Here is an 18,043-nt window from a genome sequence, read left to right as displayed (position 1 = left end):
ATTTTTTAAAATGGAAGTCTCACAAAGGGCTGTCACTAGTTAATATGATTTGTTAGGCAACTGGTGATCTTTTTAGTTTTGGTAATACCATTTGAAATTAAAAACTTCCATTTATAGAGAAAATGAAGAGAGAACTGAACGGAAATATGTGAATAGAAAGGAAATGATAAAGATTTGGGGGAAAAAAAGAGAAAAGGAATCATGTAAAAAAGGAAAAGCCTATGTCAGAACAAGACATTATAAGAAAAACACTTATTTAGCAGTTCATTTGGGAATGAACTTTAAGCACTGAACTTCAAAAAAAACAGGTTTTTTCTTTTTTTTTTAATTGGAGGACAATTGCTTTACAATGTTGTGTTGGCTTCTAAAAAAAAAAAGTCCTGTTTTTACTTGGGTCAGGAACTGAATGAGCTAGCATAAAGCTTAGATTCCATTTCCCATGTATATGGCTAAAGAGACGATACTTAATAATACAGAAAGTTTCAAAGCAGTCTGAGAGAGAAATTAACTCCCTCCTCCTGTCATTAAAAAGGGATTTCCATTATCATTAAAGTATTTCTTGTATTTGTCTTTGGATATACACACGTGTCTGAAGAGAAGAGGCGATGCAGTAAGACCTGGGCTCAAGCCACTAGGCAACTCCTTCTCTGGGACTATGACTGAGCTGTCTCTAAGATTACTTTCACCTTTTAAGACTCTGAGCCAGAGATGTATGATATATATGTATCATACTGTGTAACACAGCCATCATGAAGAGAAAACAGGAGTACACATGTCTGGCTTGAGCAACCCGGGGCATGGTATTGTTACTGCAGTGGGGCAGTGCAGGGGGTCAGGGTTGGAGGGATGTAGAAATCAAGAGTTCTGTTTTCAACAAACTAAATTTGAGATAACAGCAAATGACTGACTCAGCAGGTGCTATTTCTGTACCAAGCAATGTGGCACAAGGGTGCGAGAGGCAGCGGGCCTGGCCGATGGACGGTTCTACCCCATCCTCTTGGCTCAGGAATGAACATCCAACCCCTGGCAGGGCAATTAAGATCTTCCCTGAGCTTTTGCTGGAATAATCAGGGCAGACATTCTCTGTATGCTTCGAGACTGCTAGCTGTGAAGTGCTTCAGGAGGTCACTTTGTCTACCGTATGGCTAGATCCTGCCCGAGTGGAAAGACAACACCCAGGAAAGACATAATGATAAGGACAGAGAGGGATGGGGAGGAACCAGGCTAACTAAATAATATTAGTAGCTGGATCCAGCCATGTCTAAAGCAAGATGCATTCCTGAACTTCTCAGCTACAGGAGCCAACACACTGTATTTTTGCTTAAGCTAGTTTGAGCTCAGTTTTCCTTTCTTGCAGCTGAACAAGTCCCAGCCAACTGACAGGTCTATAAGAACATATGCTTGTAAATAAACTTTTATCTTTTGACAGGAGAAATGCTCAGTACATCAAATTCTTTAGCCATTTTTTCCCTTTAAAAAACATTATCTTAAAAAACAAACAAACAAACAAAAACCCATTATCTTCTTGCATCTTACCGATACCAAATTCCGCTTATTTTTATTCAGGCCTGCCTGGAAACAAGCTATGAGGATCAGGTTAACATTACCTTATTGCTGCACTGGCTTTATCAAAAGCCTGTTTTGGGCAAACGGGCAACAGCCTGTTGAGCATTATTTAGCGCTGGGCAATTTAAGCTTATGGGTACCAAGCTGCTTCAAAATCAAAGCCATGCAAATCTTTGCCTCATTTTTCATGTTGATGTGAACTTACTTTATAAAAGCATGCAAATTGTTCAATTACACACTCTGAATTAAAAGGCAAATGGCCCACTGGGTCGACGTCACTGGGGACTGCTGATTTACAAGGGATCATCAGTAATTAAAGATAAAGCTCCCTGAATCTTGATCTGAAATCAAATGGATGCAGGGCACAAGGAAATGAGGAGGTTCAGTTACAATTAGAGCTGATTTCTGATGACACTTTAAACAGAAATGGATGTCTGAAGAAACCCTGGGAAAGGGATGCTGTGTTGGAGAACAGGGTGCTTGGGCTCATAGTGGTCTTGGCAGTCTGGGGTTTCAAAGGGAGCAATTACATAAAGCTTTAAGTGGCTTGAATTCCTGAAGGAAATGCTGCTATGCTATAGTTTACAGACACAATAAAATATGAAGAAAGACTAGACATAACACTTTAAGGTAAAAGAGCAAAGACTGTCAACAGAGAAATAATAGGCTTCCTCTGATATTTCACTTTAGAGGTGGGGGGGAGTCAAAATTTAAAATGCATGAAAACACTCCTTTAAATGGATACTGTGTTTCTGACTTTTTTTATCAGTTACCAGAGCCTGGCCTTTTAAAATTGGCTTATTTGTCCTTAATGAGTAACTTTAACTCTCTGATTGCTTATGCAAGTCACACGCTGGTGAATGAAGGATACAGGCTGGCCCTTAAGGGCAGTTTCTCTAATCAATAATTTCGCTTGCAGGAGTGAAGGTTTTTAGGAAGAAGACTATAGAAGGGAAGGAACTGGAAAAACAAGAAAACACTTCAGATTCACTCAACATGTCAAAAATGACATCCTAAAGGTCAGAAAGCAGATGGTAACTTAAGAATATAGTAGTAGTGTTAATAACAAAGAGGACATGTTAAAATGAGCACATTATGGTTAGAAACCTGGTATTCAAGAGTGGCATTGGGGGCCATCAGAAAACCAGAGCATGTCATTAAATGCACTGACTAAAGAACTGATCAACACCAAGAAGATCTCTTTTCTTCCCTTTTACACAGGGCTCAAAAATTTGTTTAATAATGCTAAGAATAAATATTAGCAAAATACTGTGCTGTTGACAAATGCAACTTTCATAAACATTAAAATTATTACAAGGAACCTATAAACTAGGTATTTTTAAGACAAATTTACAAAGTATAATATTATACACATTTAACTTGATTATATTAGTAAATTTTATATTAAGAATGTCATATATCAAGTAAGTTAAATATTAATTATATATCATATTAAAACATTAGATGCATTCAAGTACTTGGGACTATCTGGCTAGATGGCAGGACTGGGACTTGAAGTGAGGTTCTATTACTCCCAGTCCTGTCTCCTTCCTGGATCACTGACATGCAAGCTACACTGGGTTCCTTCATTCTCCTGGTACTGCTCAGACTAAAATCAAATTAGTAAGGGTGTACTGAAGCCCATTTGTACAGACCGACTTATGTCCTGTGACCATTTTATTTTTTTTAGTTCTACCACTTTATTGCTACCAACCCATCTCCCTCCACCCTCGTGCACACATGCTCAGTCATGTAACCCCATGGACTGCAGCCTGCAAGGCTCCTCTGTCCGTGGACTTTTCCAGGCAAGAATACTGGAGTGGATTGCCATTTCCTTCTCCACTGTGACCCTTTTAAAAGGGAGAATTACCTACATGGAGGAGAGCTGGGCTCTAGCCACTTTCTAGGTCAACAGGCTTTGCCAGCTCGGTTCGAATGTGAGTAGGAGATGGAGAGGAGGAGATGGAACAGGAGAGGGAGAGAATCACAGATGGAGCACTGGAAGGGGTCACGATGATTATCCAGTCCAGCTCCCACCGAGGTAAATGGCAGGATAGAACCCATGCTGACCACGTCCTGTCCTCTTCTCTACACAAGAGAAACTGCGGCTCTGGCATTCTATGCTTTACTAAGACAGCTCTTTGTACCTGGCTCCTGCCACAGACAACAGGAGGTCAGTCAAAATCCACCTGAGGAAAATATGGTGGTCCTAAAAGGTAAAGGATGCCACCATCTCCTTTTCCTTAAGTCAATTCATCTAATATTTACTGGACTGCTACTATGTTTGTGTTGTGGAATGTATGAATATTTAGGGATGTGAACAATATACAAACCTGCCTTCAAAAAGTTAATGCTTTAGAGGCAATTTAGTCCCTAAATAATAAAACTACTATAAAATAATTCAGTTTCTAGATCAGTGGTTCTCAAGCTCTTTGAGGTTCCCAGGCTCTCTGAGAATCTGACATAAACTACCAATCTGCTCCCCAGAAAAATCCACACATTTCTGTACATATTCAGGCGGTTGCTGGATCTCCTAAAGCCCACCTACTGACCATGAATTAAGAGGTTCTGTTAAGAGAGTCACTGAGTTCCACCGCATAAAAACTATCTGAACAGCCAAGACAGAGAGAAAGCTAGTTATCCTTTTTCTCTGCTGCAAAATGAATAAACTTTAGAAACATTATATCATTCCATGTTCAGGCAAAGAAAGAGCTTTCCTTAGTACTTATCTCAATGTCCCTTTACAAACACTTATTTTCCTACATCTAATTGTGTGTGTGTTTTATTCTATGAGACTATGTCATTTGCATCCAGAATATCTGGAATAGCCTTTTCATGTATATATAAAAATACAAAGATAAACTTCATTAAAAGCAGAAGAAATGGAGTTTAGCTTATGAATTATTCTATTTCAAATTTTTTAATCTAGCTTGGAATGCTGTTTCTAAGGCTTTGATGCTGAAGGGAGTGAAGTCATTAAGATGAGTTGATAATACTGCCAGCATGAGCACTTTCCTACTCTTTGGTTAAAGAAAAAGTATTTAGGTCTTTTGGAATTCAAATTTCTTTCTTAATGAAAAAGTGAAAGGATGAAGCGTAACAGTAAAGAAATCTCTACAGAAGTGGGAACCTGCACCATCAATACTGAAGTTTCAGAAATAATTTCCTGAAGCTTTGAATACATTAAAAAAAAAAAAACACCCCCACGGAGCCATTTGTGTTAAAATATTTTACAAAACTAGTTATCTTGTTACATATTCTGAAGCAAATAAATGGAGCAGCTAGAATTAACACATTCCTGGGTATCCTGGCAAGGTGGATAAAATGATAAAGAAAGCTGGGTAAGAGGACAAAAGTAAAGCGGTTTCCATCTAAGTTTTAAAAACCTGTAAGTAAAATACTGCTATAATACAATATGACACTTTGCTAAGCTTAGGTGTGAGGAAGGTAAACAGAAGGAAACGTGACCCAAAGACTACAAAAAGGGTTTTGATCCCTTCCTTGTGTCCAGCATTTTAAATGGATTAGAAACACAGATTATTAGCAGGTAGGTATTAATACAAAAGTCTGGAGAAGTGATAAAAAAATGATTATTCATGGAACAAAAATTTTCTAAAACATCAAGTTTATTAAAATTTTCCTTGAAAATGGAGAATAGGCCAACCCAAGCACAATCTCAACAAGCACCGTGAGGCTCTACAGCTCGTCTGCAAGGACCTAATGTTAGTGCTAGATGATTAAAAAAAATCCAGAGAGAACAGCTCACAAGACAGGGATAAACACTCACTGTGAGAAAACAGTCACTCTTAGAGGTGAGCTTTTCCAGAGGGAGGCAGAAGAACAAATGAAAGACTAGAAATGCTATAAACAAAGAGATTCAGGCTTAACATCAAGGATCATTCAAAAGGAGGACAAACCCGCCTTTTCTTCATATGAGCTACTGATACTAAATGTATTGAAAATTAAAACAATGAAGCTTCGATTAAAAAAAGAAACAGAAAGAAAGAGGGAGGAAGAAAGCAAAGGGGAAGACAGGAAGGAAGAAAAAAGACTATACTGAGACATCTTTTCCATGTTGGAGCAAAGCCTGATACCAGCATAGGTGCAACTGAACTGACTAATTCACAATACGCTTCTCTTCAGCAAAGCGGTGTTAATGAAGCCTATTTACATCTGTTTAAAGGATCAATGTGAGCATATACATACCACAGGTTGTTTTGTGATGTCCACCAAGTCCTTCAGATTATAATACTGATGCTTCTCAAAAGCTGAAAACAGCATGTCCAAAACGTGTTGTTTATCAGCTCGGGCTCGTTTTCCATCTTCTTTCTTTTTCCTTTCATATTCAATCTATGTGAAAAAGCAAAAATCCCGAAGGCATCAGTTCAATGTGCTCACTCTGAAACACAGGCACTCTTTTCCGTCCTCCACTATTAGATTTTAAATTGCAAGACAGCAGGTCAAAGAGTGGTGGCTCAGTACCTGTGGCCTTCACCGCTCCGAGGGCTCCTCAGACCTGTAAGGCTCCAGGAAGGTTAATGCCCACCTGTAAACCATTTTCACTGTTCCCTAAAGCTTTATGTAATGTGTCCATTTCCTCCCCCAAAGCCCATCTTTACCGAAATCACATCATGTGGATCACAAAGTCTATTTGCAACTCTTCGTTTTTGATTACCCAAAATACAGTAAAAGAGTTTATCTGCTCCATGTCCTTTGGTAGATAATATCTTTCAAAATGAGAGTTTTTCAGGGCAGGAAGAAGGCTGAGGGGCAGGCAGATTAGATAACAGGTTTTCTAGGGAGGAAAAGCTTGGGAAACCTTGGTAAAAAGGAAAGAACAAGGGTGGTGACGGGTGGCCTTTTCTCCTCCCAACCCCGTGACCTCCTTGAACTGGCTTCTTCTGTAAAATGAAGTAAGCAATGGCACGAAGAGAATGTATAAACTCTCTGCTGATGTTACCAGCCAGAGATGTGTGCATTTGTAAAAAAGTGAACTTTTTATTGAAAACATGCAATTTGCTTGCATTCATGTCAGTTGATTAAGCTTTTAATTTCTTTTGTTTTTACAGATAACCTTTATCTTGATAAAGCCTCAGAAACTTGTTAGAGGACAGATATATATAAACTGTAGGGCTTCCTTGGTGGCTCAGTGGTAGAGAAGTAGCCTGCCAATGAAGGAGATGCAAGTTTGATCTCTAGGCCAGGAGGATTCCCTAGAGAAGGAAATGGCGACCCACTCCAATATTCTCGCCTGGAGAATCCCATGGACAGAGGAGCCTGCTGGGCTACAGTCTGTGGGGTCGCAGAGAGTCAGACATGACTCAGTGACTAAACAACAATAGAGACTGCAGCAGCCCACCTGGTCAAGAAAGCATCAGCAGGCTGGGTAAAAGCTGTCAGAGAGCAACCTTTTGTGCATCAACAGAATTACTGTAAGATAGGGACCAGCTTCAAAGACGGAGAAATGCATATCAAAACGTACAACTAAATTATGTACAAATTCCAGCTTCATATGGTTAGGCTTATTCTCTGTATTTTAACAAAAGAGATGTAAAAAAAAAAATCTAATTTCTATTGATGTTAAAACTAAAAATATACCTTAAATATAATCATAGACTCAAATTAGAGGCAAGAAGTAACTCTGACAACAGTATTGGTCTTTCAAAAATAAAATTAGGAGCTAGACAAGGAGAAAGCACTAAACTGAATGTCTTAATTTTTGTGATATGTATACCTAGAGAGTAAAACTCGAAATCCGTTCAGCTCCTCAATAGAGTAAGCATGGATTAGATGCTTGGTATTGCACTGAAACTGAAGAAAATAGCAACCCACTCCAGTATTCCAGCCTGGGAAATCCCATGGACAGAGGAGCCTGATGGGCTACCATGGGGTCATAGAGAGTCAGACATGACTTAGCCACTACACAACAAAACCAACTGCACTAAAATATGGGAGTAAATAAGATACTCTCTTTCAAAAGGTATCCCTCTCTTAAGGCTCATGCACTAAAATGTATACAGCAGGCCTTGAGTATTCTCAATGTAGTAATGTAAAAGAGACCAGAGTTACCCAGGACAACTTTGTGATGTTGGGAAAAAAGCATAAATGCAGGGCACAGACTGTATTGCTGGGGAGGAATGAAACCCAGCCCAGCATCAGGTGGAAAAAAATGGACGTGTGGTCAAAGGCAGAAGCACAGATTCTGCCCCAATTCTGCGAGAAAGGAGGCTGCAGAGCTATAGCCAAGACCAAAAGAGATGGACTTGAGGGCCACTCAAGATAGAATTTTCTTTCTCTCGGGTTAAAAGGAGGATAGAGCTAAGACAGTGCCTGTATGACAGAGAAAGAAAGCATGACAGACCGAGACAAAGCCCACAGATCTACAAAAAGGAGGGTCTTTGGATTAAAAAGAGGAATCACATTACGGAAGTGATTAAAGTGTAAGCCTTGCTTTGCTGACCAATGTCTAAAATATGTCATATTTTCCCCCGTGTATAACTGTACTCAGTTTGCATCTGGAAATTCCTTTCCACAGCTGCACTGTGCTTGAAAGGGTTTGCTCTGTCCACTGTGATGGACAGTCTAGAAAGCAGGGCCGGAGGAAAGAGTATAAAAGTCCAGACCATTGGATAAGGACATGATAACCCTTTACTCCGACCAAGTGGCGGATAAGAGAAACTTAACTTGGCGTTTACAAAACAGAGGAAGGCAGAATCAGACTAAGGAGAGTGGAGAAAGACTGTTTCCTTCTCACAGGCCTGAGTGGGTGTGGGATTTCATTCAGCGAGCGGTCACTGGTCCTCAGGAAAAACCAGACAGAGAGGTGGGAACCTAGCAAAACCTATGCTTTTGTACTCTCAGTACGGAGCTACAGTTGTACGATATTCTGTCTTCTCTTCCATCCCAGCTTTAATTTATGCTGAAAGAAGATGGAAAAAGTTAAATTCAGGAAATATGAAACAGAAGTTATGGTATATTCAGCTTCCACTGTTAGCCCTCTCTTCCTCATGTAAAATGACTCGAGAAGCCAGGAGGATGAACAGGAAAAATGTTTTCAAGCAACAAAACATGCTGGCAAAGCAAGATAGTCCACTTTAGTGAGGGAATACAGTCCACTCGGCAGTGGAGAGAAAAAGTGGTTATCAAGGTGTCCCAACCCTAAGAGCCATAGGTCAGACCCAAAAGGACTAAAGATAAGAACTGAGAATACATTAGAAAGAAACTTCAAAATCAATACTGAAGGTATTGATTAAGAGTCAGATTAGGTTGTGATCTGTAATGTTAATGAGCAGTGAGAAAAGTACCAATTATACACAGAAAATTTTCTTTTTAAATCTTGGTTTACATGTTTCAATCTCAAAAACACTGCATTTAACATTGGTGCTCTCCTCCTTTAAAATGGGGAGAAAACAGACAAGACTTGTATGCTTATCTTTCTGTGTTAACCATACCTATTAATGGCTCAATAAAATTTTTGTAGTATGGCATTATTTAAATTTTTTTTATAATGTTTAAGCGTTATTTAAATTTTTTTTTTTTATAATGTTCAAGAGGGATCCATCACCCTGATACCTGTGGTATCAGGTGGTTCCAAATTACATGTGATTATAAAAAGGGACTACAATGATCCCATGATCATTAAATTATTAGCAACTAAGTATATTCATGCCAAAACTAATATCCCTGAGGTAACTTCTCTTTTTTAAGCTCATCAGTGTACAAATGGCAATCTTAATATTGTACTTATAACTCTGTACTAAAAATTAATTCCACAAATAAACTACACATGATATGTACTAGTCTATTTAGGAAAAGACTACTGTTTTGAGATAATGCTATTTCTTTTCCTTTTAGCTCTTTTCCCTGTGGGCATTTTGTTTTGCACTGGCACTGTAAGGAAAGACACTCAAAGCAATCAGATTTCCAACTTGTTCGCAGCCACCACAAAATACTACTGGGCTAGTTATTAGACTAAAAATAGCTTTTGTATTATATGAATTTTAGTTACTGACATCTGCCCCCAGTGACCATAAGCTAAGTCATCACCAGCTGCATAGAAATGTCAATTCAGAAAGAACTTTCATCTCCAGGTACAAATTTTTATAATCCCCAAATTCCATCATATACAATTTTACTTTGAAAATATAAAACAAATTATTCAATACTGAACTGCAACCAAATGTTGAGCACCCATTGTGGATGTGGTATAGGGCTGTTCAATTGTCATTACTGAGACAATAATCCCTGACTAAAATTATAAATGCCACCCACTTCCAATTAAAATATTATAATACAGATGTCTGTAAATTTCTAGATTGTTGTTTGCAGAAATACTTTGATTGCTTTGTCAAGGCAGTCTTTGTGGAGGTTTTTAACTTTTAAAGTGAGCCTGACAGCCTTGAATATCATGGTTTGCATTTTAAATCCTTATGAAAGATTCCCCTACCCCCAGTGCTTCTATTTCTGCCTAATATGTTGTTATCTCTTGGGAAGAAATTAATTCTTTAGGGTTGATCAGACTTTGGTGTGCAAATTCAAATGGACAAAGCATGTAGCATTTTTTTTTAAACCATGTAGTATTCTTATACTATACTATATATTACAGTAGGCAAATATTGCTGAAAGGCCTTTAGATTCAGTCCTGCAGGCATCCACTTTAATCAACAAAATTTCAAATTTATATATATATTTATAAATATATATATATATAAATACTTAAAAACCAAACAAAAAGCCAAGCTGAAAAAACCCCCTCAACAACCTTAGTTCTGAAGATTAACACAGCTGGTTAACACATTCTGTTTCACAGAATGAAACAGAGTATGCATATAATAAATTTTCTTTTTAGTTCCTGGGGGTTTACTTCAAGATTTTATGTAACAGTTCTGCTCCCTCCAACACTAATTTTCTAATTCAGTTTTTTCTAATGTTCTATCACTTTCAGACCAAGAGCTCTTGCCGGGTGGGGAGAAAAGGAAAAGGAAGTCTTTTTTTTCAAGCTGGGGCGGGGGTGGGAGGGGGGGAGGAAGTTGATAATAGAGACAAGAAGATACTAATTCTTTCTAAAAGCCTTAGGTTTAAAGGAGAGACTTCCTGGTCTCCCTTCCAGGTATCATTTTTGCTCCCCATGCCACAGGAGATGGCAGACAGAACTATAAAAATTTCCTGTCTCTTTGGATCAGAGGCTGAATGCTAGAACTACCTAGGTAAAAAATTTAAAGATAGTTGGCCTCCACATTAGATCAATACAACCAATCTCTGAAGGTATTCTTCTTTTTTAAAAGCTTCCCAGGTGATTTTAGTCTACAGCCAGCATTGAGACCACTGTCTAGACAACAGAGGTCACGATTTCTTATGAGAAAAGGGATTCCTTATGAGAAAGGTCCTAGGACAGGAGACTACATAAAAGAATACTATGACATCTACACAGGCAGGATAATGATGTCCACAAAGTCAACCAGCACACGGAACATACACAGGCACCCTTACCTGCAGTCAGGGATGGAGGTGGTTGAAAGGAGTCTTACACATCAGTGACTCTATGTTTGGATTATATGACTCTATCAGTAAAAAAAACAACCTTTTTCCCCTGTCACTCCCCTTGTGGGCTCTTAGTTCCCTGACCACAAAAACAAAAGCTTTATACTCTTATTACAGTTGGGATTTTATTATAATGCTGACTATGCTTTTAAGAGCTACACAGGTGCCTCCACCAATTTCCGACATACTCCCATGTTGGGGGGGAAGCAGGAATCACTAAAGATTCAAGCAACGTAACATGGTAGCTTACAATCTTTGTTAATTAAAGATTCCTATATGACTCATCACTATAATTACATTAATATTAATGATTCATTCATGCTATGACAACCTTAATAAAGGTTGATACCATGAACTGAAATGTCACTTGATGTTAAAGAGTCTCTTTAAAAGGGATGTGACAGCTTTATATCCTAACAAGTGGTTCAGAATACAATGTATTTGTATTTATTTTAGTAGTAAAAAGAGAGCAATGAAAAGCACTCCAAAAATATGACACTTGGAATTTGCCCTTCTATACCTGCCAGGTAGGTATAGTGCCAACGTCACTCTGAACATGAATTAGAGGTCAGAGCTTTGATATAAGCAAAAGTGCCAGCTCTGACCTAAAAGAGATTTTCCTTTTGCCTCAGAAATGATGGTATGTAGCAGTATAACAAAAGCGACCCTTGTAATGGAACTAAAGAAAAAAACGATTGCAATTTAAAAATGTGGTCAAAGGAAATATAGATTATACCAGAACAGGGTCTGAAAGTTTCTCTGAACAGACCAGAGAAACTGAAAAAAATGGTAGCTCCTTGAAGACAGAAACTTTATTTATTTGGTTCGCCAAGAGTAGGTATCTCAGGCACAAAGCTGGTATTAAAAAAAAAAAACACAAAAAACATCTTCTGTTCAGAGGAGACAGATCTTAGGTAACTGTGGTAGGACACTGTCATGGCTAAGTACTAACACTTTTTCCTAGCTTTCCTCCTTTTCCCATAGCAACAGAAAAACTTTACACAGTAAAACTTTCACTTCTCAGACAATAGGTACTCACCAGTGACAATTCCAACAATTAAAAAAGATCGACAATTCCAAGAATTCAAAAAGATTTCATGAAAAAGACAATTAGGATAAAATCACTCTAGCACCTATCACTAAAAAAATAACAATTGTTAAAGTACTGAATTAATCCTTATTTTTGGACATTTCTTTCTAGTCTTTTCCTATTATAAACAATAGAGAGAAACAGAGTGTAGCAATTTTTAAAATTTGGATGTCTTTAGAAGGGGCACATGCACTTCAGTTCATCATAGTCTCCACCATTTACCTTCTTAAATTTTAGCATCCTACCCAAGAAGATGCCTGCTTCGCCCTGGAGGCATCTACATTTGCTACCTGTCTTCATAAAATAACCATAAGATATTCAAATCTGATAAAGTAGTGATTGGGCAGATACTAACCTGCATCATTTGATAAGCTTGGAACTTAAAGGCAAAACTTAAAAAAGGGTATTCATTTCTTCCTAAATGCAGTATCAAGGGGAAATCTTAAGCAACAAAGCAGGACACAAAGGTATCAACTCTCAGCTGCTACTTGACTTAACTTGGACTTCCTCTTATTCTCAGAAAATCGTCACTTTCTCCTTACACTGCAGGTACCTCAAGATCCAAATCACTTAGCTCTTCAGGCACTGCTAAGGGTCTACAGCAACACAGGTTTCTTAAGAGGAAGGCTCCTACTCACAGACACAGAAAACAAACGTACGGTCATCGTAGGGGAGACGGGCAGAGGGATGGACAGATAAATACTGCTATATATGAAATAACCTAAACGAAAAAGAAACACACACACACAGACACACGGGCTCCCCTGGTGGCTCAGAAAGTAAAGAATCTGCCTGCAAGGCAGGAGACCCAGAGTCAGTCCTTGGGTCAGAAGGATCCCCTGGAAAAGGGAATGTCTACCCACTTCAGTATTCCTGCCTGGAGAATTCCATAGACAGAGGTGCCTGGCGGGCTACAGTCCACGGGGTCACAAAGAGTCGGACATAACTGAGCGACTAACACCATCACCACACATATATACACACACGTGTATATACATGCATACACATATATATAATCACATCACTCTGCTGGATACCGACAACTAACACAATATTGTAAGCTGCCTATACTTCAATTAAAAAAAATTGCAAGGCTCTTAAACCAGGTTCCATGGTTCAATATCTGGACAGTTTGATTACTGGCTGTGTGACCTCAAGGAAGCTAATCTCTCTGTGCCCCAGATCCTTCATCTGTAAAGTAAGGATCACATCAATAATGACAAGTTAGAACCGCAGTACTGCCTGGCACGAAGTACATATAACATGTACACATGTGTGTACTATATATATACATAAACTGGGTACGTGTACAAATATATACACTATATATTTATAAAGTCTGCCAGTCGCTCAGTCATGTCTGACTCTAACCCAAGGACTGTAGCCTGCCAAGTTCCTCTGTCCGTGGAATTCTCCAGCCAAGAACCCTGGAGTGTGTTGATATCTCCTTTTCCAATAATATATAATAAATATAGTACATACAATATACTTTAATGAAAAAGTTTTTTTACATACAGGCAGCCCACACTTCACATAGTAGTGTGAGGCTGTAAAAATCCCTATAAAAGCTGAAACTAGGCAAAGCAATCTTAATAATGGGAAGAATGACCATTGGTTCATGATCTTACTCTCAGTTATAAAAGTATAGAAAAAAACTCTAAAGCTAATATATTTTTTTAAGGATACTATGCTTCAAAACATTAGAAACACTGAAGAAATGTTTTATTTCTCTGAAAAACTTTTCAGCAGTCATTTCAACAGTGGTTGTCTTCTTCTCATTGTATGACTCTGGCTATAGAGTGAATACCTTTCTAAGCTCGGCAAACTGTTACGTTGCCCACTAAGCCTGGATACCTCAAGCAGCTGACAGCAAGCTGTGTGACTGCTGAGGTCCTTTCAAAACCTAAGAGTATGACATTAAAGACAGACCAGAATGAAGAAAGATATGAAGACTTACATTGTACTGATGATTAGCAACAGGCTTGTAATTGGTTGTCACGACTTTCTCCAGCTGCTGCGACAGCCTTACAGGTTTGGAAGATTCTTCTATTTGCAATCTGAAAAACAGAAGGCATTATCAACAAACTTACTTGTTTATTAGAGTGAAACCTGAACAGGTATTCCGATAATTCTTCTTATCAAGACCTAATACTTCACATACAAAGAAGAGATATCAGCCTTAATACTTCAAAAACACACTATACATGACTATAACGTGGAAAGCAGACCACCAGCTAAACATACAAACCATCTCATTTATTTCTACAACCTCCTTCTAAATCTTATACTGTAGTCAAACCTTAACTTTTAAAACAAAGAAGCTAACCAGCTTTAAATTTGTGGGGAAAAAAATTTGCATGTAAAACTGAATTATCTTAAGTTACATGGTCTAAAACTAATCAAGGTATTTGTACAAAACTTCCATTCATCTGACAGAAGTATATAAAAACAGGACACATCAGCACTCGGGCTAGCAGCTGCTTCACTGGACAGTGCAGATAAGTGACCCATCTGAATTAAAACACAACAGAAAATAGCGCTTTTGGAAAAAGAACTACAAAATAAACAGATGACACTATGTACAGCGTATTATAAAATACTAGTACATATTCAAACGGCAATCTTAGGAGATTTTGTTTTGGACTAAATATTACCATGGGCTTCCCTGGTGTCTCAATGATAAAGAATCCACCTGCCAATGCAAGAGATGTGGATTTCATCCCTGGGTGGGCAGATCCCCTGGAGCAGGAAATGGCAACCCACTCAAGTGCCTTGCCTGGGAAATCCCATGGGCAAGAAGAGCCTGGCAGGCTATAGTTCTTTAGGGCTGTAAAGAGACTGACACGTCTTACCAATTAAAGAACAACAACAACATGTATTACCATATCCAGTGACTCACATTCAACCATTTACTACTTATTTTAAAAATTAAACTATTCTGGTATATGAGCACAGTAAATCTAAAAAAAAAGTTTTAAGGTGGGAAAAGGTATAGCTTTCCAAAATGACTACTTTTTTCCAAAGTAACTATTTTTTATTTTTTATTTTTCCATTTATTTTTATTAGTTGGAGGCTAATTACTTTACATCATTGCAGTGGTTTTTGTCATACACTGAAATGAATTAGCCATGGATTTACATGTATTCCCCATCCCGGTCCCCCCTCCCAGCTCCCTTGGACAAAAGGCACCACTGTACCTCTAGACTTTTTAACTTAAAAGCACTACAGGAAAAATACTTGCCAGCCATATCTAGCTAAATTATAATCAAAGAGTAAGAATGAAAGAAAAATACTCTTACAAAAACATGGATCCTCACCAAGAGAACTACTCAAGGATTCATTTCAGCAAGAAGTTAAATGAACTCCAAAGGAACGAGTGAAATCAATGATCACAGCAAAGAAATTGAGAACCATATTAGAAAATTATCTACTTGATACAGCCAAAAAAAAGAAGATATAGTTTTAAAGAAAGTGGAACTTAACATGAAAGATAGGAAGAGATCAGAATGAAGGCATTTAAAATTCCCATATATTTTCTAAATTTTCTGTAATAAGCATCTATCACTTTTATAATCAGAAAAGTAAGTATACTTCTTTAATAGGAAAAAGAAATATTGTTTCTTGGAAGGTTAGTTTGAAAGCTATAAAAAATGGTGCTCATTTAAAAATAATATATGTTGAACATAATATATTACTTTCTTTTAATGGGACTTTAGAAATAATTTTCATTTAAAATTCCTTCAAAGGAACAACTTGCCATATAAAAGGTAACTTTTTTTTTAATAACATTATTATTAATTTGTTGGATGGAGCTTCTTTTCTGTTTCCTTCTGCTTATTTTTAGGTGGTTGTTGTTCAGTCACTAAGTGGTGTCTGACTCTTTGCAACTCCACGGACGACAGCATGCCTGGCTTCCCTGTCCTTCACTATCTCCTTGAGTTTGTGCAAACTCATGTCCACTGAGTCAGTGATGCCATTTAACCATCTCATCCTCTGTCACTCCCTTCTCCTCTTGTCCTCAATCCTTCTCAGCATCACTGTCTTTCCTAGTATGTCAGCTCTTCACATCAGGTGGCCAAAGTACTGTAGTGTCAGCTTCAGCATCAGTCCTTCCAATGAATGTTCAGGGTTGATTTTCTTTAGGATTGACTGGTTTAATCTCCTTGCTGTCCAAAGGATTCTCCAGAGTTTTCTCCAGCACCCCAGTTTAAAAGCATCAATTCTTTGGTACTCAGCCCTCTTCATGATCTAACTCTCACATTCGCACATGACTAGTGAAAAAACCATAGCTTTGGCTATACGAACCTCTCTCAGCAAAGTGTTATCTCTGCTTTTTAATATGCTAAGGTTGTTATGTTATAGCTTTTCTTCCAAGGAGCAAGCATCTTTTAATTTTGTGGCTGAAATCACCATCCACAGTGATTTTGGAATCCAAGAAAATAAAATCTGTCAGTGTTTCTACTTTTCCCCCATCTATTTGCCATAAAGAGATGGAACCAGATGCCATGATCTTCATTTTCTGAATGTTGAGCTTTAAGCCAACTTTTTCACTCTCCTCTTTCACTTTCATCAAGAGGCTCTTAGTTACTCTTCGCTTTCTGCCATAAGGGTGGTGTCATCTGCATATCTGAAGTTGTTGATATTTCTCCTAGCAATCTTGATTCCAGCTTGAGCTTCATCCAGTCTGGCATTTTGCATGACGTACTCTGCATAGAAGTTAAATAGGCAGGGTAACAATATACAGCCTTGATGTACTCCTTTCCCAATTTGGAACCAGTCCTTTGTTCCATGTCTGGTTCTAACTGTTGCTTCTTGTGCTGCATACACATTTCTAAGGAGGCAGGTAAGGTGGTCCAGTGTTCCCATCTCTTTAAAAATTTTCCACAGTTCATTGTGACCCACACAGTCAAAGGCTTTAGCATAGTCAATGAAGCAGTAGTAGGCATTTTTTTGGAATTCCCTTGCTTTTTCTATGATCCAGTGGATTTTAGAAATTTGATCTCTGGTTCCTCTGCCTTTTCTGTCCAGCTTGTACATCTGGAAGTTCTCAGTTCACGTACTGCTGAAGTCTAGTTTGAGGGATTTTGAGCATAATCTTGCTAGTGTGTGAAATGACTGCGACTGTATGGTAATCTGAACATTCTTTGGCACTGCCTTTCTTTGAGATTTGATATATAATACCAAATTCCTCAGGAGATATTAGAGATCTACCAATTAGTTGTTTTCTTTCTTTCTTTTTTTAATTTGAAAGATGCTGGTTGTTACGGAAGTTGCTTTCTGAGAGTGTGGAGCAGTGTGGTGCTTGTGAGCTTCCAGCACGGCATACTGGGGCCAGGGCCAGAAGGTGCAAAAGGTGATGGTGCAGCCCATCAGTCTCATCTTCAGATACTTGCAAAACAGATCGTGGATTCAGGTGTGGCTTTATGAGCAAGTGAATATGCAGATAGAAGGCTGTATCATTGGTTTTGATGAGTATATGAACCTCGTATTAGATGATGCAGCAAAGATTCATTCTAAAACAAAGTCAAGAAAACAACTGGGTTGGATCATGCTAAAAGGAGATAACATTACTCTGCTCCAAAGTGTCTCCAACTAGAAGTGATAAATGAAGTGAGAAATTGTTTGGCAATACCGTTGGTTGTTTTAGGTGTTTTGTTAGAGATGTAGTTCTAAAACATGTATTCATATTGTTCTGCTCATGCTTATGTTATTACCAGATGACAATAAATGCTGTGGGACTGTTTTTATTTAAAAAAAAAAAAAAAAGCTGTAAATACTACTGGTTTTGTTTTTAACTGTGATTGCCAAGTTGAGTATAGTTATTTCAGTATTAAAATATATTTTAAT

At 38.1% G+C, this 18,043-nt stretch overlaps 2 protein-coding genes across 2 annotated transcripts in view; one reads left to right on the top strand and one right to left on the bottom strand.

Moving 5' to 3' along the window:
• GTF2F2 (general transcription factor IIF subunit 2) overlaps positions 1 to 18,043 on the bottom strand; it is a 136,336-nt gene that overhangs the window by 10,730 nt on the left and 107,563 nt on the right. Inside the window, exons 6-7 of the mRNA XM_070471201.1 lie at positions 14,154 to 14,253; positions 5,773 to 5,916 (exon numbers count right to left, since the gene is read on the bottom strand). Of these exons, the coding sequence (XP_070327302.1) occupies positions 5,773 to 5,916; positions 14,154 to 14,253 (244 nt within the window). The remainder of the gene's footprint in view (positions 1 to 5,772; positions 5,917 to 14,153; positions 14,254 to 18,043) is intronic.
• Positions 15,201 to 17,956, top strand: LOC110144598 (small nuclear ribonucleoprotein E-like). The gene is made up of 2 exons (XM_070471151.1): positions 15,201 to 15,219; positions 17,506 to 17,956. Exons 1-2 carry the CDS (start codon positions 15,201 to 15,203, stop codon positions 17,790 to 17,792), a joined length of 306 nt encoding a protein of 101 aa, XP_070327252.1. The 3' UTR covers positions 17,793 to 17,956.

This window comes from Odocoileus virginianus, chromosome 8 (assembly GCF_023699985.2).
Source record: "Odocoileus virginianus isolate 20LAN1187 ecotype Illinois chromosome 8, Ovbor_1.2, whole genome shotgun sequence".
In the NCBI taxonomy this organism is placed as follows: Eukaryota; Metazoa; Chordata; class Mammalia; order Artiodactyla; family Cervidae; genus Odocoileus; species Odocoileus virginianus.
The sequence above is the reverse complement of the archived record's forward strand: the minus strand, read 5'-3'. Positions and strand labels throughout refer to the sequence as shown.